Source organism: Cyprinodon tularosa, unplaced genomic scaffold (genome assembly GCF_016077235.1).
Source record: "Cyprinodon tularosa strain WSP-4 unplaced genomic scaffold, ASM1607723v1 ctg287, whole genome shotgun sequence".
In the NCBI taxonomy this organism is placed as follows: domain Eukaryota; kingdom Metazoa; phylum Chordata; class Actinopteri; order Cyprinodontiformes; family Cyprinodontidae; genus Cyprinodon; species Cyprinodon tularosa.
Window position 1 is genome coordinate 985,210 of NW_024038993.1, and position 27,695 is coordinate 1,012,904.

Here is a 27,695-nt window from a genome sequence, read left to right on the forward strand (position 1 = left end):
ATTTGGAGGTTGGAGCTGATGTATCACAAGTGATAAATAAATTATCTAATATGAAACTTTTAATTTGTCAGAAAGTTAAATGACAACTATAATATGAAAAAATAGAATTTTCTGAAAAGCATCTTGTTGTCTAGGCTGTAAAGATTAAGAGTGGTTTGTGCTTTCTTGGCTTGCATGATGAGTGTGTACCCGGTTATGCATTTAGGGGTATCATGAAGGAGACACCCCAAGTGGCATCTTGAAAAGGTATCTACATTTGATGCTGGTTTCAAACATAGTCAGTTTCATAGTGATTGAACCCATAATGGTCAAAGAAGCTTGTAATATATAAATTCAAACCCAGCTTCATCTGCACCAGGCCTTGGACTGTGTCCCGATTTTTGCCCCAAACCCCTAAATCCCACAATCACGATATAGAGCGGGGACTATATCGTGAACTTTATAGTAAACTCAATTAACTGACCGCTCAGACAGATGATCACTACTTTTTGCTCCTCGTTGGTCACATAATTCGCCTCACTGCTGTTTTTTATTTGTAGCTGCTGTCACTGCCTGACAGCGGGCCGCTGTCACAACAAATCCTGTAATGCTTTGTGAGGAGAGCTCTCGCAAATAAATCTGAGATACATCCGCTCGTCTAGTGACCATGGATGATCACTACTTTCAAGGTAAATCGTGGGAAATTTCAATCCACTACTCTTTCATCCACTAGATGTTCGGACACTCATCTAAAATGGTGTAATCATTATATACTGTAGTGTCCTATATAGTGATTAGGGTGGACGTTCGGACACAGCCTTCCTCTCGAAATATTTGGAAGTGATAGCCTTACAAGAACAGTATCAGTGTTTTACTGAAAATATTCTTAAACTTAGAGTTAAAAATTAACCCAATGCAATTTGTTTATGATTTGAATTAAAGTAAGAGGAACCTGCTCTAGTAGCCAAACTACAAATATAAAACTTTGTTTTTAAGATCTCTGATATAAAAGCAGTGGAGAATGTCCAATAGATTATGTCATTCACATGATCAGCCTTTATGAATTTCTTTCCAGGTATTAAACCTTTAAATTCATTCAATGCAACCAAAAATTAGCAAAACTTAAGAGTTATTATTCAGTGTCAGTTCTAGCTGCTGGGGGTAACATCTCTCACGGACTTATGGTCTTATTTAAACAGACATGATGTTCTTCATCCCAATATCAATTGTGATTTTACCTTTAAGAAAAAATTGTACAAGAACCTTCTCTCTTGTGAATAAAGATAACAGCTGGAGTGCTTCCTCGGTCTGCTCTTGCAGTCCCTGATGGACTGTAACAGAGAACTGTTTTGACAATAAGACTGACATGTAAAGAAGAAGCTGTATGGAAAGAAAACATTTTAACATAATTAACCAGCTGGGTTCTATTTTCTTTGAATAGAAAAGCCAAAACATATGCTTTAGAAGTGTGCATGCTCTTATTGGATGTTATGCTTCATAAAGTTTGAAAGGGAAAGTTTTTTCATATTGTTAATTTCTTGTAAAAACATGGATGATAAATGTCAAATATTATTCTGTAGATCAGGGGTCTTCAACGTTTTCGAAGCCAAGGACCCCCAAACTGATTGCGAGATAGAGCGGGGACCCCCTAATTATATATATTGTATGAAATTGTGTTTTATCAAACTGGTCCTATAGTCACTCCATTACATATGGAGTCATGTAACGAAAGTAATTTCTCTCTGGGATTATTCTTTAAGTATTTCTGATTCTGATTCCTGGTTGATGGGACAGATGTTGTGAATGAAATGGTGCCCAGGTTTGAAAGAGCTCCTGTGTGTCGCTGAATGTGTGCATTGATGACTGAAGGACATCTTCTGCTTTCATTTATCTGTTTACTACAGTGTGCTGAATTCATGTCAATGTGGATTTAAAGACATTTTAATTAGTGCAAAAAATTGCAGGAGGGAATATAAAAAAAAGTAATCAACCAAGACTTTCGCGACCCCCATGCATTACCTCCGCGGACCCCCTAGGGGTCGCGGACCCCCTGTTGAAGACCTCTGCTGTAGATTATTCTTTATTGCTAAATATAGTTGTTTTATAAAAACTCTGAAAAGATGTCAACAGTAATCCAGTACGTTTCTGACAGATTTTCATTAAGGTTTTAGGGGCTTGATTAAATTGTCTCCCCCTCGTTGAATATTTTCAGGTATTGATGGTCTGCTTCATAATAAGGCTCTAAGCTTTCTTACCAAACAGTGATGGGGAGCAGCGATCTGAAGTTCTTGTATTTGTGTAGCAGCTGGCTGGTGGTTCGCAGACAGTTTAGATTTACTTTCATTTCCTCTGTTGTAAAACAAGCTAATGAAATCCTAACTGTCAGTCTTTTTGTCTTCTGTTTTTTACCTAATAATGTAAGCTCTTGCCTGTTTTACAGTTTTGAGTTTTAGTGGAACAAAATAAACTCGCTTAACTTTGTCAAGTAATTATTGGGTTTGTTTTTGTTTGTTTTTTTGGCTCTGGGAAAATAAATGATAGGTGTACCAACTTTACCAACTTTGACACCAAACCCTAAAAGCAAGGAGGTTGGCTTTACCTGGGGCAAAAAAATGTCCTGCTCTCCATTGTGAGCTATCCATACAGTATTGTCTCAGCATGATGACACCCTGATTGTATAACCAGATCTCCAACGCAATGAATGGCTGTTGACTGCTCACATTTTAATAAAGATTAAAAGAGTCAATGAAGAAGCAAATCATTTACTGTTTCAAGATAAAACACAATGAAATAAAGAATGTATGATGGATTAGCTGTTTATGTTTAAAACTTGTTAAGGCTTAAATCAAAGATGATTCCCCGGAGCTGATGGCTCGATTCAAATGCCCGGTCCAGTCCACTGAGCTACTGGTTGCTACTGTAATAAAGAATTTCTTTATACATGATCCAATGTGTTTGAAGAAAGTGTGTTTTGTCTTTTATACACATCAAATTTACTATAGTCAGAAATATCTTATCAGATGATGAAATGAAATAATTTGATTCTATTATTGACTTTTCCAGAATGCTGTTTTGCAGATTATTATTGTGTGTAAAGATTATACTAACACGAGGTTTTTTGCTTGCATAATAAAAGTTAATTTCGATTTGCTCCACTATGTTGTGCTGGTGAATAAATAATGTGATCAGTAATGACTCTAAAGGCACTCTAATAAATCATAAATTAGCCAGGCTGAACAAAAGAGGTGACCCCGAAAAGCTGCATGGAAATTTAGCAAATATTGCTTTTATTGTATACAGCCATTCCTAGAAATGTGTAGAAAAAAAATAAACGTTGCAGAATGACACTGGTAATTAGCTAAAAATGAATCATTCTTTATTTTATGATTTATAAAGAATATTCAGCTGCACAAACTTAGGCTACGTTCACACCGCAGCCTGAAGTGACCCAATTCCGATTTTTTTGCCCATATGTGACCTGTATCTGATCTTTTTATGACAGTCTGAACGACACAGATCGGATTTTTTCAAATGCGACCCAGGCCACTTGGATATGTGGTCCTGAATCCGATACGTATCTGATCTTTTCAAATGCGACCTGTGTCTGTACGGCCAGGTCGCATTCATCCGACCTACACGTCATTGATACTTGACAAATATTACTAAACGTTACTAATCTGCGTCCTACTAAGCGGAGGCGGGAAAAACTAACAACCATGGCGGAAGATAACACAGAGAGCAGTCAATGGAGAGAAAGTGAGGTTGCTGACTTAATTCATATTTAGAAAGCTCGATTCAGACCAAACTCGAAGGGTCTTACCGGAACCGGGGGAGGGTCTTTCTTTTTGATCTTCTTAAAAAGATTTCGTTCGTAATGTGCCTGCTCCTGTTGGAGAATAACTTAAAGAACGCAATATACGCTGCGGTATTACGAGTCATGTTTACTTCCGCAAACACTGAGGACGCTTGCTACGTGTGACGTCATCGCGTCCTCGAGTGCGCATGCGGGACACTTCGGTTGGACGCATTCAGTTCACACAGTAGATCACATACAAGTCGCATATACTTGGAAGTGTGAACGGACACGCAAAAAAATCCGATTTCACAAAAAAATCGGAATTGAGCATTAAGGCCTGCAGTGTGAACGTAGCCTTAAATGTTGAGGATTGGCTCCTTTTGCAGTATCTGCCTGGGAACCCTGGTGTTTCAGTTTAGTTTTTGTAGACTTGGCTAAAAATAATGTAGTCAGTCTGTACAGAGTCTTACAGACCTGAAAAGTTAGTTTGATGAGTGAAAGACTAATGATCTGCTATCTTTGTATTTTACACATCACATCCTGATTTATTGTTTGAAAATTGTTTTGATTCACTGATAAAAAGAATTAAATGAAAAAAAATCTGAAAAGAAAGAAAAAGTTTTTTGAGGTCATTATAGAAACAGCAAATGAACTTTTAATATCCTTTGATTGCTTGTAGAGACTGCCCCAAAGAGTTAAAAGGTTTCTTTATAAAAAGTTGAGCTTTCGTATACAGTTTTGCAATTCATTATATTTAAGGAACATAAACTATTCTTTTTGTGGTAATGAGCCCAGTTTCTGGGTTTTTTATTAGCTTGCAAAGTTAAACCCCATTTGTGTAAATATAGTTTGCAAAGCCTCATAGTCCTTTTGAAGAATGTTTAGAAAACTTTTAGGAGGAAGTGGAAATTTTGCATCAGTTTGAGAGCTCATCTTTAACTCTCCTTGAATACCAAGGGTTCTTATCTGTACAACTTTTAAACTTTATATTGTGGTTTAAATTAGAATCTTCATGTGATCTTTAATAAAATGTAGCTTACTGTTCATGCCGTTCCTAGACATAAAATGCTGGTATTTTTTCTTTCCACTTTCACTTCAATGAAAAGACACACTCCCCCTCCAACACTTGAGCTCCATGGCATGTCACAGGGCACACAAGCAGCTTCTGTGCTTACCAGAACCCGTTCATCAGGAGCTGCTGCGGGTGCTAATCATTTATCTGGTTACACAAACACACACACACATGCACACACACACACTTCTTCTTTCAGAATACATGTGACCAGAATTCTTCAGTTTTTGCCTCTGGTAAACAAGGGGTTTTAAGGGGAATGTCTGAAGGGAGAAATAGAGAAGTGAAGCTTGGAACGAAAAGGCACAACACAGAGAGCAATGAAACCTTTCAGCTAAGTTACCAGTGAAAAGACTATTTCATCTCTCCAGAAACCACAAACATGCGTCATCTTAATGTTTCCCAGCCATGGATGTGCACTTCATTATCTTAATGGAACATCAGGCTATGATGTTTCCCCCATTCTGTTTCAAATCCCTCAGTTCATATGTGAATTAGGAGAAGTGATTGCTAACAAATTGGTAAAAGAAAATACAGGTTCTTTATCAGTCCACCTCTTTGCTGATTTATACCCCAATTTTGCTGATAATTTATCCATACATTTTTATTCATTTTAACACATTTTAACATTTTAACTATCATTAACCTGTCATTCATATGTACTAAAATAATATATAATTTGATCTTTAGAAATTCTTGAATTTCATATTTTATTTAGTTTTAGATAACTTTCTCTAGTCTTTGTATCAATCTATTTCTATTAGTTTTGACTCATTGTTTACATCATTAAGCTTCCTTTCATCACAGCTGTATTTAAGTGATTTTTTTTCTTTTTTTCTGTTGTTAGGTTGCCTATTGTCATATCTTGGTCTCTTAGTTTCCTTTTGGTCTATAGTCTTGCTCATGCATATAGATCTATCATAACTGCACCAGTTGCTATCTCTGATCTTTCACCACCTCACACCTTGACATTTTGGTTCTATCCCTTTTGAGTCTTATGAGAGGATAGGATCTATCTTAGAATAGCTCGAAACAACTTACTGTTTTATCTGTTATTTATGGGAGTGATATGACCAAAGTTTTAAATGTGGTTACTTCAGGGACTTGAGAGAAATTTTTGCAGGGTGTGTAACATAATTATTTCCTTTCTTTACAAAGCAGAAAATCCAACTCAGCTTAAGAAAACATAGTTTGTTTGGTGACGCTGAGGCAATTAGGGTAATTGACTTAAAGTAGCTCAATAAGCACATAGAAAATAGAAAAAAGTGTTAAAAAAAGAAGGCTGGTCCTGTTTGAAAACTCCTCTAGTACCTCTAGAGTTCAAGAAAGAAAATTCTTCATAAAATGAAGAACACTTTGCACAACCCAAGCTTCCACTACAAAAACTTTTATGAGAAGTTTTATGATACCGCTATAATATGAGTTACAACCACAGCTAATTTCTGCTCGGGTTTGTTAAAGCACTTTGTGAGTGAATGTGAATTGCACATTTATTTTGTGTAAGTATACATGAATTTACAATTGTAATGATTTTAGCGATATGTTGTGGAACAACCTGATTCCCAATTTTTTTATTTCAACCACAGAGCAAAGGTTTAACAATCACAAATTGTGTTTGAAGAATATTTCTATTTAAACTCCTTGCAGCTACCAATTGTTTTCTGAATAATCTTTTAAATGTATCTTACCCAACATCATCTCACTAGATGTGCAGCTGGAAGTGGAAGCGCTTAGAGCCACATTAACAGGTTATTAATAATATTCCGACCGTGTCTGGCTCCCCGACTAATTTTCTCTTTCTCCACCGGAGCATGCTGTAGATACAGCTGCTGACATCTGTGGCATTTTACTGAAAGACCAAGCAAGTCTCTCAATGAGGAAACAAAATAGAAAACACATCCTTGAAATGTTCCAAGCACAGAAGAGACACAGTGGTGTGCTCCAACCTTTCCCAATGTTGTCTGACCTGCCTCATCCACTCTAAAAGCAGCTCAGGAAACTTAAATAAGCAGACGCTATCCAAATGGGGGCTGAAGCAAAAAGCTGCGACTCAACATGAAGGCATAGCTGTATATTAATCTATAAAAACCTTTGCAGGTGTCTATACCGAAAACCACTGTTCAAACTGAGCCGTTCTCCTGCCTACATCATTCCCGTTTTCTCCCTCAGTCACTAAGCAGAGGTTCTTTGATAAACACTATTTTATGGTACTTGAATACAAAAGTAGCAATAAAACCCCATTAAATAGGCGTCTTCCTGCTTCCTTCCCTGGACCCATTGGTTGACTGGACATACAGTGTGAATGAGCCCTAAAAGTTGCCAGACTGTAGCTAAAAATAACTGGACTTAGTCCTCTTATCCTAATAATTGGGTTCTGTTTCCTGTATAAAAAAAGCTAGCATCATGAAATACTGTGGAAAACCTTGAACCTTCTGGGACTTGCATTTTACTTTTCATTGAATATTCATCACAAGAATTGATGTAAAAGTCCATCGTACATCTTTACCTCTTTGTTTTCCGTACAGTTGAGACCTTCTGGGAAACTTGGCACATGAAGTGCACACAGTTTTTAATTGAACTGAAAGCTCAGCCCACTTAGTCATTTACAAATATGTTTGATACCCCTGTTTGACTGTTAAACTTTGAGTCCTCTCCCAATGACACATTTAACTCCATTCTGGCTCATTTCTCAGTGAGGCATCCTCAGGTGCTATAGCAGCTGTGCACCAAGTCTGTCAACTGCATCAGTCTTCCATGTTTCACCAGACGCCACGTCTTGCTCAGAGAATTGCCTCCACTTGGTACAGGTAATTAATCTGAGCTTGTTAGCCACATGGAGGGCAGGTTGTGCAGAGATTTACTAACACTCTCAGCTCTCTCATATAGAATAAGTTGTAGTTTTTTCTGCCTGGAGTCCCTCAGGATTGTGGTTATGATCCCGATTGTGACCTCTGAATAACAGAGCAGTGAAACACACCTTTAGTTTTTAGAGTTTCACTTTTTTGAGTTGGTCAGATCTATGGTTTGGAAATTAGTTTTGACCGTTAACACATTTGTTAACATTCACTTGGAATTTTGGACATTATTAGATATTGTTGAATAAATTAAATTTTAATATTCCTTTTCTGTGCATCCAATCGGAATCCTCCAAACTATAAACATCCATGAACATATATTCATAGATATCCCAGACTAGACAGTTATGTTCTGTATGCAGTGGAGGAAAACATTGTGAAAAACAAATGTGTTAGGTCCAAATATCCTTACCATATTTAGTCTGAAAATATACTTGAAAATAAAGCATGGTAGGCCCATTTGATCTGCCCCTTTCTGCTCCAATTAGTCATCAATGTCAGGGATGTGACAATACATCTAAAAAATTATATATGATATATTTTTAGAATTCATAAATCTCAAAATACTTATGAAATTATCTTTAACCAGTCAAGAATACCAATGTTTGGCTACAGAAAAATATATATTTGCTAATAACAGAAATCCCTGAAATAGAGGCCAACTCTAAAAGGTAGAATGAGTGCCAAGTGCTTAGAAATCATACCTATCTTTGCCTATGTTTTCAGCCCCCTTTTTTTTCAAACACGCAAACTTCTACCTTAGTTTGGCACTGATAGGGAGCACCAATGTAGATGTTAAGTTTAGCATCAATAATAGCTTAAGGTTCACCAGTGTGTGGTGTTTGTGTGTTTTGAAGATATGATTCAATTCACTTCAGTTTATTTCTATAGCGCCAATTCACAATACAAGTCATCTCAAGGCACTTTGCATTTCACGAGATCATACAGTTAAATTGATTCAGTTTTCTAACAAAAACCAGTTGATTGCATCGACTCATTGACTCGAATGCAATCCCTCACACTAAGCATGCTTGTAGCGACAGTATAGAGGAAAAATTCCCTTTTATCCATTTGCCAAGGCCCACTGTAATTTAACGAGACAGGAGCAGAATTATAAAAGGCAACTGTAAAAGGCGGCCCCATCCAGGAAACACACAGCCAGGTAGACAAGCTCCGAGCCAACTCCCACGTCAGAGGATAAAGAGAGCACACCCAGCCAGTTACAGTCAGAGAAACAGGTGTACACTGGAAAAACTGGCCAATCTTCAACATCTATAAACAAAGGTGTTGATGGCAACAGCACAGCTGATATTTCTCTACAGGATGGTGTGACAGCCAAACAGGAACAGACGAGGCAAAGCTACCATGGACTAAAACTGGTAGTTGGTTCCACAGGAGAGGAGCCTGATAACTAAAAGATCTGCCTCCCATAGAAATGAGAGCTAAGTGCTCTATTAGGGACATAAGGAACAATCAGATCTCTGATATAAGATGGAACTTAACAATTTAAGGCTCTATATGTGAGTAGAAGGATTTTAAATTCTATTCTTGATTTAACAGGAAGCCAATGAAGAGTAGGAGAGATATGATCTCTCTTTTTAATTTTCATCAGAACTCTGGCTGCAGCATTTTGGATCAGCTGAAGTCTTTTGACTACAGCTTGTGGACTTCCTGTTAGTAAAGAATTACAATAGTCCAGCCTTCAAGTAACAAAGGCATTGAATAGTTTCTCAGCATCACCCTTGCACAGGATATTTCTAATTTTTGCAATATTCCACAGATGAAAGAAGGAGATTCTAGAAACCTCTTTGATATTGGATTTAAATGACAGGTCCTGATCGAAAATAAAACCAAGATTTTTTACTTTATTATCTGAAATCAGTTTAATCCCATCCAAATGAAGTGACTGACTAATCAGCTTCTTTTTCAAAGACTCTGGTCCAAAGTCGATATCTTTTGTTTTGTCTGCATTCAGAAGCAGAAAGTTAAGAGTCATCCAGGATTTTATGTCTTCAAGACATGTCTGTAATCTATGTAATGGGTTAGCTTCATCTGGATTTATAGACAGATATAGCGGAGTATCATCAGCATAACTGGAAATGAATCCCATGCTGTCTAATAACTCTACTGATTGGGAGCATATATATAATGAAGAGAATTGGTTCTAGCACTGATCCCTGTGGTACTCCAAAGGTAACCTTTGAGCATGAGAAGGATTTATTAATAACGTGAACAAACTGAAATCTGTCAGATAGATAAGATTTAAATTAGTCTAGCGCTGTTCCTTTAATTCCTACAAAATATTCAAATCTTTCTAAAAGAATATTATGATCAACTGTACCAAACGCAGCACTGAGATCTAACAGGACAAGCACAGACACAAGTCCATTATCTAAGGCCATGAGAATATCATTAGCAACCTTCACCAGTGTGTTTCAGTGCTATGATGAGCTCTAAAGCCAGACCGAAACTTCAAAAAGTTCATTATGGTGTAAGTGATCGCACACTAGTTTGGAGAGGCTAAACACCTCAGTACCACTGGTGCCTTCATCCTATGTCTGATACAAGTACATTCTGAACAGAGGATCAATTTTACCGTTTTCTGCCCTTGGGCTGCAAGACAAATTTAAACTTAAAAAAAAGGAGCCAATCTGGCTGTCAGGGGTTTAATATTTTCACCGTTTTGACATACTCTAAATTTTTGTGGTCAGTCTATACGACAAATGGTACCTTAGCCCACTCCAACCAATGTCTTCACTCCTTAAGAGCCAGCTTAGAAATTTGTTCCCAGCCCCCTCATTGTTGAGTCAGATTGTGGTGTTCTTCGATTCCTCCCCCTCTCGGATATGGACCAGATGGTAAGGGTTACAGAGATCTAATTTAGGGAAGATCTTCTCCACCTGAATTTGATCAAAAGCAGTGTTCATGAGTGTTAACGGGTAGAGGTTCTTAATAGGGATGTCGTTGAGTCCCCAGTCATGAGCCTACTACTCGAACAGCCGTATAGATTTCTCTGCGCCTTTGCTCCACTGCTTTCCTTGGGATGGGTCCATTGTTGTCTAGATTATTCTCTAACAACTGGAAACCGTGGACTCAGCATTCAGCCAGACAAAATCAGATAGGGTAAAACAGCTTATTGGCATGTACACTGTTGCAGGACATGGAGACACTAGTGATACAAGACTAAAGGTTAGTGACCAAAAAGATGCATTGGGACATGTTACAGTCACTGAAACTTTGGTCTCTAATGTTTTAAAATAATCTGGCACAAGTGACTGTTCTGACAGCTGATTTTATAGTCAGAGGACAGGTGGATCGGATGAAGGCCAATGAAAACAGGGCAGAGCTGCGCAGGAGTGTCGAAACGTGAACCATATGAACACTACTCCCATAATATGAAAAAATGTCCTTGATGGTGAAATATACAAAAAGCTGTGAAGTTTCAACCATACCATGACAACGGTTAACACCTGAGGTGAACCCCATGCTGTTTTAACTGGAGCCTTAAAGAATTGTACCTGCTTAGAAAAAGCAGGCTGAAAAAGTGAGGAGAATCTAATCTGTGCTGCTACCTTGTTCCCCTTCACATCTACCATGGGTCTGCAAGAGCAAATGATGGCTTCAGGAAGGAGGGCAGCTGGGTGGACCATGAGCTATTTCTCTACCAAAAGCTACTGTAGGAATAAAATGGTTAGGAGGGGAGAAGAGGGATGAAGCTGGACCAGTGCTGCGAGACATATATGGACCTTTTTTTTTCTTTACTACACATGAAATTTAAGAGAAAGGAATTGGAAAGAGAGAAAAAAGGACAGGACACTATTTCCCCCAGTGGGAGAGGAAATGAGGTAAAGTGGAAAGGGCTAGCTCAGAATTGAGAAATGGACTAAACCATCCCCAGAGGGGGGACTGAAACTCCCAACTATATGGGCTTCTATCTAAAATGTACCTAACATTGATTGATGATTTTTTTGTGTGTGTTTACCCTGCCTACATTTTCCTTACTCTTCAGCACAGCTCAGGGCACTTTCTGCTTGTGTTCATTTTGTGTGTGTGTGTTTGTGTCTGCAAAGCCAAATCATCATGTGCCAGGCAATCCCCGCTCAACTGCCCTGACATTCCCAGGGAGCGGAAAACGTATCCTCAGCAACAATCGATAGTTCATCTGCCCCATCTGCAGTCCAAGGCAGCTCTATCTCCAGTGACTCCCTGCGCTATTAATTCTGTGTCCCACCGTTTCCTCACAGTGTTTCAGATTAAACGGCAGCACATCTACTGGAGTCCTTTGCTCACAGAAGGAGGTATAAAGAAAAACTGCGAAGGTTGGAGATCCAGAGGAGCTTTTTCAGTGTCTGCTAAAAGAAATACTGTCAATTTGAGCTTCAGGCCACATTGGGCTGCTTTACTCTATAGGGTTTTAGAAACACCAGATCAAAATCAATGAGACTTAGAAGAATTCAAGACGACAGCTTTCCATACTGTTTGATATATTAACAAAATAAGTTCAAGATTTTATTAATTTAAAAAACAGTATTGATCTCAGATGGGGAATTAAATGATATTGTCACATTTTTCTAATTTATAAGGAACACTTTTAATAAGTAATGTGATAATTAATTAGAATATGTTGATACCCATTCGGAATCAATTGAGAACTATTTATATCTCCCCAATAAATTAATTACACCCCTAATCAATACATTTTAGGAGTAAGTTTACTATGCCAAGAATGGTGCTAACTGCCATTGAACTACTGCAGCAATGTGAATGAGCCTGTCTTCCATTAATGGCTCAACAACTTCAAAAATAGAATAAAGAGAACTCTAAAGTTAGATATTTAATATAATGTACAGATAACCTAGAAGTAATAAGAAGCTTAAGAGTTTCTTTTGCCATTGTTTTAACAGTGCACATTTAAAGCATACTGCTTCGATCTTTGATTTTAGATTATTAAGACTACCTCTAGAGTATAGAGTCATATATCTACTATTCATTTATGCTGTAATGAGACCCTTATGAAGTTACATAATTACATTTACATAAAAATAATACCAGATGTTGGTAAACTTCTAGATGTAGCTCACTATCTATGGTTATTTTTAATATAAGATGCGATAGACAGCTTCAGGATGCACTAATTCCTACCTAAAGACAATTTAGAAAGACCAGCTAACATAACAGTCATGTTTCTGAGCTGTGGGAGGAAGCTGTGTTGTCACAAGTTAACCTACACATTTGCAGCTAGAACAGAAAAACTCCATTTAAAAAATACACTCCTGCTACAAAGTAGGATTGCTAACCACAGCTCTACCCTGCTACATTCTTTGCTACAGGTAATAGTGATTAGCAGATTCCTATTTTACATTAAGGAAAAGTTTTAACTATTGACATCTGACCTCAGATTTTTGTGTTGTGTCTGTCTTCTAATGAATTGAGGGACACGCTTTTGGTGTTGTTGTTTTTTTTCTCAGGCATTTTTCCAATTTAGCTGCGTCCCCCATCTTCTCATATCTCTCACAGCAGGGATCAAAGCAGAAAAGCCTCTGGGGCAAACACATGCTGCTTCTACTTCACTCTTTCTGCCTTTAACAAAGAACAACACACACCGCCCTGCACTTTTAAAACAAAATTCACGACAAGCATGAGCTTTACAGACATAATCGTGAGTGCAAACAGCCTCATTTTACCTCTGGAAACATCCAGTGACTTGCTCTGTGTGGATTAGTCTCCTAAAGCATTCCCTTTGAAACCCTGCAGGCAGGGATTTCTTTTTAGGTGATCACTGGCCTAAGCAGCTGTTACATGCAGGATTAGCAGGTTCTGCCATTCACAAAGAATACAGTCTGTTTAAACTAGCTGGAGGGGAAGGAAAGCAGTCAGAGACAAGGGCAAAGGGAAGAGGGTGAGGTTATGACAGGCGGGAGAGGTGGCAAAGTCTTGGATTAATAAAGAGGAGGTGAGAAGAGGGAGAAAGGGAGGTGTTAGAGGAAAAATTGGTAGCAGATGATTAGAGAAGAGGAGGGAGATTTGCAGGAAAAATGGATGAGAGATGATCGAAGAGGAGCAGTGGAGAGGGACCAGGATGTGTGAAGAGAAGTGTGAAGGGCAAGAGCAAGGGAAGAGGCAGAGATTCCGAGAAGAGAAGCAGACAGCTTAAATGCATCTAATTTAGTGAGAACCAGACCTCCGCCAAGGAGGGAATGACAACGAAAGTGTCGTTCCCCTTCTGTTTTTGCTGCAGTTTTGTGTTTTGCTGTATAATATCATTCCGCTTCTCTCTCTTTTAGCGTGGAAGTGTGTCACCTTTGTAATTCTGCTGGTACAAGGTGTTTACAGCGAGGAAATGTTGATGGGGCGATAACAGGCCAGGCTGCAGGGGTGGAAAGACATTTTTAAACAATCTCACTTGTCTCTTGTGCCTCTCACCTCTCTTGCTTCTGATTCCTTCTTGTATGCCACATTTTCAGCCGTCTATGATACCTGCTAATACAGTGCCTGGAAAAAGTGTCAAAACCCTACAAAAGGATCTTTATTATGACTTTACTAAAACTCTAATGTTATTATTTGATTTTTCGCTGTTGTTTTTTGTTTTTTTGTTTTCATAGACCAACATGTAGTTGACCAACTTGTGATTCGGAAGTAGGATTTAGTAAAGCGGCATGCCACTTTTCATATTTCCATTGTCAGTAATATATGACCAAAACCTATATCACAATATATTTCTTAATCTTGGAGGATATGATATAATTTCAATATCAGTGTAAAGAAAATAAAAGCGTCAATAAGACTTCAAAGAATGCCCACAACAGATACAATCTTATAACAGTTACAGTATTTGCCATGTTTACAAATCTCCTCCAATATAAATAAATATTTGCTTGAAGAAGCAAAACCGGTAAAACTACTTAAAACTCTCAAAGGTCAGTTGGTGACAAAAGCTGTAATCATAGACTGTAATTTGTATTAAAATTTTTGATATATCGTTGTAATTGAACATAACACAATAATAATGTGGTATTACTTATATTAAAATATTGTCCATACTTAATTTATTGTTATATCTTACATTGAGTTGTTTTGCCACATAAAGTTCATATAAGAATATCAAAAATGTGTTTTTGTATAGGCCAACACAATATTGAAAAGGTTATAAAAGCAATGTGTGGTCCTTCTTTTCTCTGCTGGTCTTTGCTATTGCGTTTTTCATCCTGACTTTTCCCTTTCAACTTTCAGGTTAGCTTCTTTAGGAGGGTGCATGGCAGCAGGGTGGGGGCAACTTTTTTACTTTTCTTTGTTTCATGCATCATAGCGCATTTCAGCTGAAAAGTCAACACAGCCGGTACCCTCTGCCAGTGGTCCTTCATCTTCCACTGCTCTGTCACTCACCATGTTTTCCATCGCTCTGCTGTGCCCTGTGCCCCCCAATGCTTTCAGCCTATTCTACTGAAAAAGCACAGGACGGGGACATTCAAATAATCATGTTCACTCTGAGACTATCTTCAATATGCTGCCATGCTGAGAAGTGCAGTCAGACACATTGCATCTGCAGTTTCTTTGCATATTTATTTGTTTCCAGTAATAAAAGAACACACACATATACATCAACATCTTTGCTCACTCTCAGTCATATTTTGTCCCTGTATTCTCACTTGGTGTTTTATTTATGGAGCATTGTGCCTATTTAAAGGGAAATTTAATTGAAAGCACGTGTTAATCTGATAATAGCATGGAGCAATGGAGCCCCAACACCGGTATCACCTTGGGTACGTAACACCTTGTGTTACATTGCTGCTTTATTTCATGCCTCAGAGTTCAGTGCTGTGTTGCCTAGTCATTGATACCATGCTGATTGGCAATCTAACACTTGATATGCAAGGTATGCACTCAGTTCTGATCTTGTTTTTTCTTGTTTGTCTTCTCCCTGCTCTTCCTCTTACCCATCTACATGCATTTATCCTACCCCTCTACTTCTCTCTATCCTTCTTTATTCCACCTTTCTCTGTCTAGGATGGATATTACTCCCATCGGCCAAAGGAGAAAAGTAGAGTTGACAGCAACAATGAGAACTCAGTGCCCAAAGACTTTGAAACTATAGATAATAGCAACTTTGGTGCCCGTTCACACCGGCAATCCATAAGGGCCACCAGCAGTAAGCAGCGAGAACGTCTTCAGGGGAAGGCACACGTCCAGCAGCAAGCCTGGCATGACAGCTCCCCTAGACTGGGCCGCAGTTCCAATGAGATTTTGTCCATAGTTCACCAGTCACTGGAAATGGGTAACAATGCCTCCTATCCTGATGGCAATGGCATTATTGGAGGTCTGCAGCAGCACACTCGTGCCTCTCTGGCCCAACCTGCCCAGTCTCAGCACAGGCACCAGCATCCACACAGGAAGCAGGCAACTACAGCGACACTGGAGGTGACGTACGATCAGCCACCAAAGTGTGAGATTAGCGGCAAGGAAGCCATTTCTGCCCTGTCTAGAGCCAAGACCAAGGAGTGTAGACAACAGATTGCTGAGGTCTACTGTAGACACAAGGAGGGCCAGCTGATGCCTGATGCAGTAACTCGTTACTGCCCCATTGAAGGTAAATGCATTGTCCACAGTCATGGATTAATGTATTCATAAGTGGTACATTTTGAGCTTTTAATCAAGAATATTGGGTGATATGTTAGTGACCTAGACTGCTGTAGGTCAGGAGTACTGTAACAGCCTGCTCAAAGTAGCACACTGAAACACAGAATAGTTGCAACAGAAAGTTTGTTCTTTTTTTCTTTGGTATAGAAATTGCAATCATCTTTCAGTGTTATTGTTAAATCTTGATTGTGAAAAATCCTTAAAATAAAACCTTTGAGAAAATAAAACACCTTTAGACAAAAAATTAGGAGAGAAGTTCTTTGAAAAAAAATTTTGCACTCCTTGAATTTATAAAATTTCCCTTGAAGAAAAATTTTCCTGTAGAAATATTGGAATTAGTATTTACAAAAAATGAAGCTTGCTCCCAGTGTGCCATGTGATTTTGTTTGTTATGTCTCAGGGTGTGTATGTTTGTTGAAATTATGAAATGGGAAGTGGGTGTCTGACTACAAGGGGTGATTGTCTTCACAGCTTTTGGAAAGTACACAAAGTTAACCTCTGGAATAGCTATCTTATTGGATTCTTCGAGGAAAAAGACAGACCAAAGCATCAAGACAGGATTGCATTTCATCTCTCTACCAAGAAATTAGGATAAGCTAAACACTGAATCAGTGTATTTTCTAAATAATTTTTTTTTTCATAAAATGAAGAGCATTATGGAAAAAATGTATCATCCTCTTCAACAGATCATTCAATAACAGAGCCTCTAACATTCAGTTAGAAACTTTTCCAGAATTGCTATGAGACAGATTTCTACAGAAGTTCCTTTAAACCATCAACATCCACAGTAGAAATCCATTTCATATGACTAAGCAATATTTAAGTTCATTTGGAGATAAATACAGAGATTGATTGCATCATCAATGAGTTTTTGTCCAAGAAAGATGCCATTAAACATTGAGGCATTTGACCTGGACTGATCTCTATGGGAATAAAAAGTAGATGAACACTACAGGGTAAAATATGCTCTAAAACAGTGGCCCCCAAACTTTGTTGCGCCTTGGACCAGATTAATGTCAGACAAAATTTTCATGGACTGTTCTGTAACTATAATACTCACTGGTCATTATGGTAACAAAGTCCAGTAAAACAGTCTACAAACTACTCACAGCAGTGAATCATTGGGATCCCTGAGCTTTTTGCATGAGACAGTTGGAGTATACAGTGGGAGGTTTCATGTAACCTACAGTCTCATGGTGTACTTCTCTCAAGAGTGAGTCAATTCCGCATGTAATAGAGTGAATCTGGCCATTTTTCAAAATAAAGTACCATTTAGACTAGGAAAAAAAATCTGCCGACAATAATAAAAGTAATTTTATTTGTACCAAATGACACATTGACCCTCTTGTATTCGCGATCTTGTCCTTTCGGTCATTAGCCGGATCTCATGACCATAGGTCAGGGTTGGAACACAGATTGATCTGTAAATCAAGAGCTTTGCCTCCCGACTCAGCCCCTTCTTCACCACGACATTCCTAAACAGCAACCGCATCACTGCTGATGCTGCACCGATCCATCTATCAATCTCATGCTCCATCCGACCCTCACTCGTGAACTAGACCCTGACATACTTCAACTCCGCCACTTGAGACAAGGCCTCTCCACCTAACTAAAGAGGGGAGTCCACCTTTCTCCTGTGGAGAACCATGGCCTCGGATTTGGAGGTGCTGATCCTCATACCGGCTGCCCCACACTCGGCTACAAACCACCCCAGTGCACGTTGGAGGTCCTGGTTTGATGAGGCCAACAGGACAACATCATCTGCAAACAGCAGAGATAATATCCTGAGGTTCCCAAATCAGACAAACCCTCCGGTCCCTGGCTGCGCCTAGAAATTCTATCCATTATTGTAATGAACAGAAGCGGTGACAAAGGGCAGCCCTGGCGGAGACCAACATGCACCAGGAACAGGTCTGTCTTACTGCCGGCAATGCGAACCAAGCTCCTGCTGCAGTCATACAGAGAGTGGACAGTCCTTAACAGAGGTCCCTGGACCTCATACTCCCAGAGCACCCTTTACAGGGCACCACGGGGGACACAGTCGAAAGCCTTCTCCAGGTCCACAAAACACATGTGGACTGCTTTGGCGAAGTAGACCTTAACGGAGAGGCTGAGGAGTGTGTTCCCCCTGTAATTGGAGCACACACTCCGGTTACCCTTTTTGAAGAGAGGAACCACCACCCCAGTCTGCCAATGCAGGGGCACTGTCCCCCGACCGCTACGCGATATTCCAGGGACATGTCAGCCAAGACAGTCCTACAACTACTCAGGACGAATCTCATCCACCCCCAGGGCCCTGCCACCTGAGAAGCTTTCTAACTACCTCAGATACTTCAGCCTGGCTGATGGGCTTTCCCCTCCTAAGGCTGCAGACGGTTTGCCAGAGCACTCTTGAGGCCGACTGATAGTCCTCCTCCATGGCCTCTCCGAACTCCGCCCTGTTTGTGTGATTTGAGTCATTCTCCTGTTGCATAAACCCGGTTCCTTATTGGCATGGGTTTTCAAACGGACCACAAAGCAGAATTTTACACTTTACAATAAGTCATTAAGGCTGTGAAACAGCAAAGCAGGCCAAGATGTAACGCGACACAAACCTTCATTCAATTTCCAACCCTGTTTTATCAGTCCACATAATATGTTTTCAAAAGTTGTGCGGGTCATTAAGATACTATTATTTATTTTTTGGCAAGAATGTGATGGTCCTTTGTGTTATGTTTTTTCTGTGCCAGTTATTTCCACCTTGGAATTCTTCTATGATGGAAGATTTTGCTCAGTGCCTTTCTATTCTTCAATCATAAGCACTGACCTTGACTTGGCCAAGGGGTTTTAATATAGTCCTGTTCTTTTTTGTCTTGTATCATCCTGTTATTGTGTATATTTGAAGTAATATTGATAGTCTGCCCAAATATTTTAGCTTACATCATGTTTTCAGACAGTTTCTGTTTAAAGCTACAGTGTGTAACTTTTAGCGACATCTAGCGGTCAGACTGCAGACTGCAGCAACATGAACATCTCCCCCCCACCGCTTCTCCCTCCCAAATGTACGGCGAGCGTTACGGGACAAAATGTCTTCCACGACGTCCGCATCACCTACCTTCTCAAGTGATGAGGTTTGTTTACATAGATAATTTTACAGATAGTATTTCATTAGTCTGTGTAGGGTATAGATTTCATGTAGACTTAAGATAATAAATATACCCGTTATTTTTTCTACATCGTTGTGACGTTTTGTCGATCTCGCAATCACTAGTTTGTTGGCTCTGCGCTGCCGTAGCGCAAAGATGTCTGCCTCCATGGCTGCGAGACCCGCTCCTATGTAATTATAAATAACGAATTCTAAGGCAACGCAAATATTAAGGTTAAGAGGCTGAGCTCGTAGATGATGATAAAATAACATAGTTACGTATAATATATTACATTTCTGACTGTATATCCCTGTAATTATTACACACTGTAGCTTTAAGTTCTTTATTAAGTCTCCAGGCCAAGCAGTGATAAAGTCTGATCTTTTTCAGCCAACATTTTCTGTTTGCTCAGGCTTTGTCTGATATTAAAACATGCTTGGTTATGTGAGAAACGTGTAACAAAAATTGAAAGAAGACACAAGGGGACAATTATTTTAGTTATGCTAGCAAGGCATATCTTATTATACCCATTTTTTATAATCACTTTGATAAAATTAAACTGACATCTTTTAAGCTTCCCTGTTAAGACATGTCATGATACTATAAATACAGTAGGTAGATATAAATGATATAACTTCAACATTTAATGCACAGTTTATACAAAAGTAGCAAAATTTGACAAGGGATAGAATTCAGCCTTTTCTTATTTATCATAACTAGAGCTGTACACATATCAAAAAAAGGGCAGGGGGAAGTTATCTGAAAGAGAAAATCTTGTTAAAAATATTCCGAAAGGTGTCCAGTCTTTTTGTCTTGTTTTTCCATTTTTATTTTCTGTTAGACCTGCCTAATCTGTGCTGTGTAAGCTTTTTTTTTCCTTTTAAGGAAACAGAAAATAACCATTCCACAAATTACTGTTGTAATTGCAATTTTTCATCTAAGTCAAGGTACCCTCTCAACACCCACACACACACACCCCGACACCACCGCTCCCCCCACCATGTGTACTTGGTCAAGTAAACAGTTGGACAAAATTGGGATGGTACTTGTGTTTTCTCCAAATTGGTTTCTCGGTTTGTTTCATCAAGCTGGCCACAGAACACAGGTTTCCTCGTCTCTTTCAGACACACTACACTCACAAATTTATGGACATCTGCAGGCTGGTTGTGGATTTTGTAAACAAAATCTGTTGCACCAGCAGTGTAGCATGCATCAGCAGACATGTTTAGCGAACACTGCATACACATACATGCAAGCGCAAAAAAGGAAGTGGACTGAATGCAATGCGGACAGCAGGAGAGAAGGAGAAAGCTATTATACCTCCTGCCTGTTCTGCTGAAATACCTCTTCGTTCTTTGCTCATGTTGTTATAACTTGACAAAGCACAATGACTTCGCAACTTTGGTGCATTCCCTCTCCCACGTCAGCCTTAGCGTCGTCTGTCTGTGCCTGGTCATTTTGCACAGCAACTCGCATCCCACTCAAACAGACAATTTGATCAAAAGGGACAAAGAAATTGAAGGGGCTCTCCCCTAGTGACTTGGTTGTAACAACACCGCAACTAAATTTAATCACTTTTCTTCCTCCTCGTCTGTCGGCTGACTGCCAACGTGTTATCTCCGCTTTATTCCCAATCAAGTCCTGACCTTGTTAGCTAAAATATGCCCAATTTGGTTTTGATCAGCATTCTGTCCTTGGGGCCTGAGCAAGATTAGCAATTGTGTTATTTCTGTATTTGTCGTTGAATTTATGGAGAACATGTTCACCCTTGGTGATTTGATATGCTTACTTTTCTAACCATGAAGTGACTGCACCTCGCAGCTCTGAATCAATAAGCTGGTTCTTCCTGGTGGGAGTGGGCCTGTCGGGAAAAAGTAACTAACAAAGTGGTAGGAATTGGTAAAATATAATTTTTAAATCTTATTCGATTCTAAACACGTAGTAATGTGTTATTCATTTTACAAAATGCATAGACAGCAAAAAAAAATAAAAAATAGCTTTATGTCATAATAGAGGTGATCAGATAGAGCATAGCTGGCCATTGCAGACGAAGAACGGAATCAGTTATAGTTCAAATATTAACAAAATATTATTCTACCAAACAATTTGCATAATCATGGTGTTATGTAGTTACTCAAGTCATATGCTTGATAGACACATCTGTACAAAGCTCAATTGTAGTTGTACTTTTCGTGTTGCACATAAAGTCAATAACCTTTTCCTCATCAGAGACAGAAAATGGATGGAGACTAAATCAGGGCATACTGATTTTTTTCTAAAAGAAAACCTGTTAGAGTTTTGGAGTTGGTGTTCACCTTTTAGCAGACAACCACTATATTTTCATTTGTTAGAATGATTTGGTCATAGTGCATACTAGGGCTGCAGCTAATGAATATATTTTGCAAATCAATTAATCTATTGATTATTTTTTTGACTAATTAAACCCGGTGAAACTAAAACTTTTCCACTTGAGGAGTTCTGGATAGAGCATCTTGACAGACAAAAAGGTGTTTTTTTTATTTTAAATGTAAAATCTTTACATTTTGTACAGTTTTGATATAATTGCTTCTCTAGGTGGGTCGCTCTTTCAGCTAAAAGCATGTTTTAGAATCTCTACTCTGCAGCTAACAATTATTCAATTACTAAATAAGTTGACGATTATTTCAATAATCGATTAATAACAATTAATTGTTTCAGCTCTAGTGCATACTCAAATCCAATAAGGAATCTATGGAAAGATCTATAGAAATAATAATGGCAGTTTATGCCTGGGAATAAAAAATATATTAGTCAATGAAAAGAATATAAATATTCATAACCAGTTTGTATCTGCAGACCTCACTGGATTTGTTTTGCAGCAGAGGCTAAGCCTGAGACCTTTTTTAATGCCGTTTGGTACATCCCGTTTGTGACCTAACTCAGCTCTTCTTCTAACCTGTTATATGAACAGTTAAGATGGAGGGTGTGTCAGAGCTAGACATTACACTGGATGATGGAGGAAGAGAACAGGATGATAGCAGATGAGGGAAAGGCAGTTTCAAAGATTGATAGCAAACTCTTAGCTCAGGTACACAGTCTGCTCAGAGACTATGGCACACAAAGCTGCTCTTCTGCAGATGAACAGGTTGACTGAATTGACAATAAAAAAAAGAATAAGCTTACACATGCACACAGAAGTGCTCATTAGTTCAGCCAGCCAGTCTTACTCACACTTCTTGGTGTGCTTTGAGAAGCGACCGTCCAATTATCCAACTGCAAAGCTAGCCAGCGGATCTTCTTAGTCGGCCACCAATTATTGTTCAATCTGATACAGCCCGGAGCAGATTTCCCTCAGAGTGCACACACACAAACACACCTAAACACACACAGACAAAGGTACAGCAAGAACTAAGCATGGGTGGATGATAGGCTACAAGGCCAGTTAGAACCAAGGTCGTGTCATTGATCTTTCAATAAATCCACCTTAAATTCCAGTAGATACAGATATTTCTATAGAATATAGAAATAACAGATACATGTACCAAAATGCAGTGCAATTAGAAGGCATCTTGGCCAGCAGAGAGGGCTTTTTTTTTTCCTTCTTTAGGGGAATAAACAGTCCACATGTCAGCATTCCCTCAGGTTACTGTCTGCATCACAGACAGGCCCTCAGGAGCCTCAAATTATGAAAATTAATCTCCTTTGAGAGTGTCTATGGGACAGAAATCTTTATGTGTATATGTGTTGTGATTAGAAAAGAGTCAGAAACCAACAATGTCTGTGATAATGTTAGAGTGGGTGGGGGTGCAGGGGGGGTAAAAGCTTTTCCATTCTATTCTTAGGATACAGGTTAAAAATCTCAAAAGGTCTTGTATCTTATAAGGACTCACAGTGCACACTGCTTTCTGAAAGAGTGCAAAAGCACTGCTCCGAGCAAAGGTCCCGCACACGCTGTAGTCAAATATGCTGAACTTTGACCTTGGTTCACAGATGTGCAGTCAATAGAAAGTGGCAAGCAACGTGAACACCACATCCTGCGTAAAGGCCTTTAACAGACATGCTTGTATGATTTTTTTTTTGTGGGTTTGTCCAGCCTGGTAGAAAACCAAGCGGTGCAGCTAAGTTGGGATTTAAACAACTCTCCATGGACTGTATAAATTGTTTAATTTGACAGGCTACGATCAGGGTGTGTGTGCCCTTATTTATATTGTCATTTTTTGCAATGTCCAGGGAGTCTTTAGGGAGTTTGGTATGAAAGGAATGATGGCAGCTTGTCATTCTAAGCTACGCCCTAGATCCCTGAGGAAACTCTTACAGTATTCCTGTCTCTGTAAGGACAGTGGTTACAGCTGTTTTTTTAATGTGGTTAGGATAATTGAAATGGTTCCAATTTAATCACATTATAACTGATGAGTGACTACGAGGGTTGTGCTTCTGTGGTATAACATATTGTTTTCAGTATCTTGTTTGGTTTTGTGAATGTGACAAATCTGGGCATAATGCTTCTTTCTCTCCTTTTTTTTCTAGCTGCAATACATTCATTGTGCCAGGAGTGCACTATTACCTTAGTGCTGTCTTTAAATTTTACATTTTATATTAAAATACATACAAACAGTGTGTCTGAACAGGCTGAACTCAAGTGTTCTCATGGTATTACATGTTTCCTTTAAATTCTACGTGAAAGATATTGGTGAAATTGCCAAACATATGTGATTTAACTACATCTAAAGAAGACAATAAATTTGTCTTTGTATTAACTTTCTCCTTCCCCATGATGAACTACTGTATATATACTGTAATAGATAAGGATCCTGCATAACTATTCCCATGCTGTCTGTTAACGTGTACAGGTAAAGCCAACGTGAACATTCAGTGGGATGAAGACTCTGTGGAGAGCTTTCCACTGAAACCAGTGAGAATAGCGTTTGTTCTGGTGATTCATGGACGAGCTTCACGCCAATTCCAGCGTCTATTTAAAGCCATTTACCACACCTCCCATTTCTACTACATCCATGTCGACCAGGTGAGCCACGGAGAACCTGAAGCACAGTTTGAAACAGGAAAAGGGCCTCCCTAAAAGATTATTTCCTATGCTTGTGTCTCTATTATGTTTTTCAGCGCTCCAACTATTTGCACAGGCAGGTGCTGGCCTTGACTTCCCAATATTCAAATGTGAGGGTGACGCCTTGGCGCATGTCCACCATCTGGGGAGGGGCCAGTTTGCTGACCATGTATTTGCGCAGCATGGCTGACCTCCTGGCCATGAGGGACTGGAGTTGGGACTTCTTCATCAATCTCAGCGCTGCCGACTACCCTATCAGGTACTGTAATAGAGGACTTCACGAAACAGTTAAGGCCATATTCCCTCCATGTCGTACTGTTTTAAAAAGCACCAATCACAATTTCTTCTCCAATTTCCAAACTTATGTATTTTTTAAGCTTTTACCCCTAGAGATTAGGTGAAGTCATTCTTCTTAAACAAAAGATATAAGGACGACAGTCAAAATGTTATTCATTTTCTAAATGATAAATGTTTCTATTTGGAGCAGAGGCTTTAGGATCATATTTGAAGCATTTAATAAGATAAGCCTTGCTAGCATAACTAAATATAATTTCTCCATGTGCGTTCTAAAAAGCAGAAAGTTCTAAAACAAAACTTTTCAGAATCGAATTCCCAATTGATGAGAAGACCATCGGTTAGTATAAAGGATGTCACAAGTACAAGACGTCAACTACCAACATGTTTGATCTGTTTTACATGTTGTTTTCAATCTCTTTTAAGGCTGATAGTGTACATTTTCTTTCCCAATCATTGTTGTTGTTTGTCTTGATTTCGAAAGTGGCCATTAAGGTTTGCTACCCAAGGTGGGGTCATGACACCCACTTTAGGAATAACTGTTCTAAAGGGGCTAGATCTTCACCCTGACATCAAGTTGTACGAAATGACAACAAACTGTTCTAAATACAGCATTTTCAATGACAGAGACTGAAAGATCACAAGTATGAAACAGAGCTCCTTTGCTGCTTCAGTTCCACCTTCCAGTTATGAAATTGTTGTTCTATAGCAGCCTTCGCTCATGAGGAGTCAATATATATATATATATATATATATATATATATATATATATATATATATATATATATATATATATATATATATATATATATATAATTTTGTACTATGTTTGTTACTTCCTACCTAAATTATCTGCTGGTTAAAATTCCCAGTCATCCAGGTCATAGTCATTCCAAAAAAGTAAAAAGAACAATCCACTGGACTTTATCTCCAAGTTTGAAGAGGTTTCACTTCCCATTCAGGAAGCTTTGTCAATTCAAAATGTCAGAAATAGCGTTGAATTATTGAGTCATACAGTAGCACAACAAAGCCTTGTCCTTGCTTAGAAAACATGCAAATTGAAACGGAGCCCACTCCTTTGGAATTGGGGTCATTTGGCTATATAAATATATATATATATATATATATATATATATATATATATATATATATATATATATATATATATATATATATATATATATATAAATATATATATATATATATATATATATATATATATATATATATATATATATATATATATATATATATATATATATATATATATATATATATGGACATACTTGTGGTTACTGCAAAGGAAATTTAAATAAAAAGAAAAGCTCAACCTTAGGATTAAACCACCTGTCATTTCTTTCTATATTTATTTATCTACTTAGTCCACTTATTTATTATTTATGAAACAGGACAGAAGTTTTGGAGTGAAAATAAATCTCAGGTGTTAAAAGCATTTTCTTAAGAAACTGCTATTGTCTTTAGCAGACTGCAATTTTTCACAGCAGCTCATCTGTGGAACATTGACCCTTTCTCTACAAAAAGAGATCATATAAGTGATTCACCCAGACATAAAAAAAACCCTATCAGAAAATAGCCTTAACTGATATCATCAGGCTCTCTTAAAAAAAATTGTAGATATATTGATCCAAACTCCATTTGAACATAACACGACTGATTGGCATGCTGAATGTAAACATAAATAAAATGAATATGACTGCAGTATAATGTTAAAAATGATTTATCTTAAAGAATGGTGTCACCACAGTACTATCCTATTTTTTGTCAATGCAGCAGAAATACAATACTCTCCAGTCTATGCTGCTGTTGTTAACTGTGAGCTTTAAACACTGTAAAACCAAACATATCGATGACATAGAACCTGTGCTTTCTTAAATACAAACCCTAATATCTATTTCTCCAAGCATCTACCTCCTAGCCTCTGACTACATTTAATAGCTTACATGTTAAACTGATGGCAATTTAATTGCCTAAGGTCAATATCCATTGACTTCTCAGGTCCTGATGTGGACCTCGCAGTGCAGAAGTCATCCCCACCAACTCAAAAACAACCCACTTAAGAAGCTGTAAAGTGTAATTAACTGCTGCAAAGTCTACACAGACTAGACATGAAGTCATGGAAATAGCCTTTTGGAGAAGAAATTCTCATGACTAGTGTGAGTTTACAGGCCTTCTGGGATTTGAGGGTCTGCTGGGTTTTTGATGTAGCTCCACAGCAGCCAATTAAAATGCCCCTATTAAGGAGAGAGTTATCTCCTCTGCACAGCCAGATGTCCACCGGTTGAATTTAGACAAGCTGTAATGGCCACTGGGTGAAAGAGCCACAATGTCTCTGCAGCTGGAGTGAAGTAGCTGGAATATTCATGGATTTAGATTGTGGGCTGATTCAGTCTAATCTTTTTGGCCTTACCTTTAACGTGCTTTGATTTTACTGTATGTCGGTGGGGGGGCTGTGTGCAGATGCTTGTCTTACCATGTCAATAATGCTGATCTTAGCCCCTGTTTGAGCAACGCTATGCAGATGTATCCTCTCTGAATGCTTGTTAGACAGTCTGATTAAAGATATTTGCAAATAGGCTGTTTTTTTATTTCCTATCATTTGCATGTGTTCTGTGCTGCTGTTAGCAAAACAGCTGACAGTGGAAGTTTTTTAAGCCCTGTCCGCTAGGAAATAAAATGACTGATGAAGCAAAAGAGGAAGCAGAGAGGCAGAAATGACAGCAAAAGGCCGAAAGAAAGAGAGGTTAGAGGCAGGGAATCAGAGACAAAATGCATGTTTTTGAACCTCGTGATGTAAATATATATAAAAAGAATTATTTTAACTTTGGTTAGGTAGAACATGTTCATGAATCAAGATTGCAAAGTAAAATTTTTATTAAGT

General features: G+C 38.5%; 1 protein-coding gene across 1 annotated transcript in view; it reads left to right on the forward strand.

The window, feature by feature from the left end:
* The window catches only part of LOC119787083 (xylosyltransferase 1-like), a 122,422-nt gene that overhangs the window by 43,240 nt on the left and 51,487 nt on the right, over positions 1 to 27,695 (forward strand). The window contains exons 2-4 of the mRNA XM_038290713.1: positions 15,707 to 16,286; positions 24,291 to 24,463; positions 24,559 to 24,761. Of these exons, the coding sequence (XP_038146641.1) occupies positions 15,707 to 16,286; positions 24,291 to 24,463; positions 24,559 to 24,761 (956 nt within the window). The remainder of the gene's footprint in view (positions 1 to 15,706; positions 16,287 to 24,290; positions 24,464 to 24,558; positions 24,762 to 27,695) is intronic.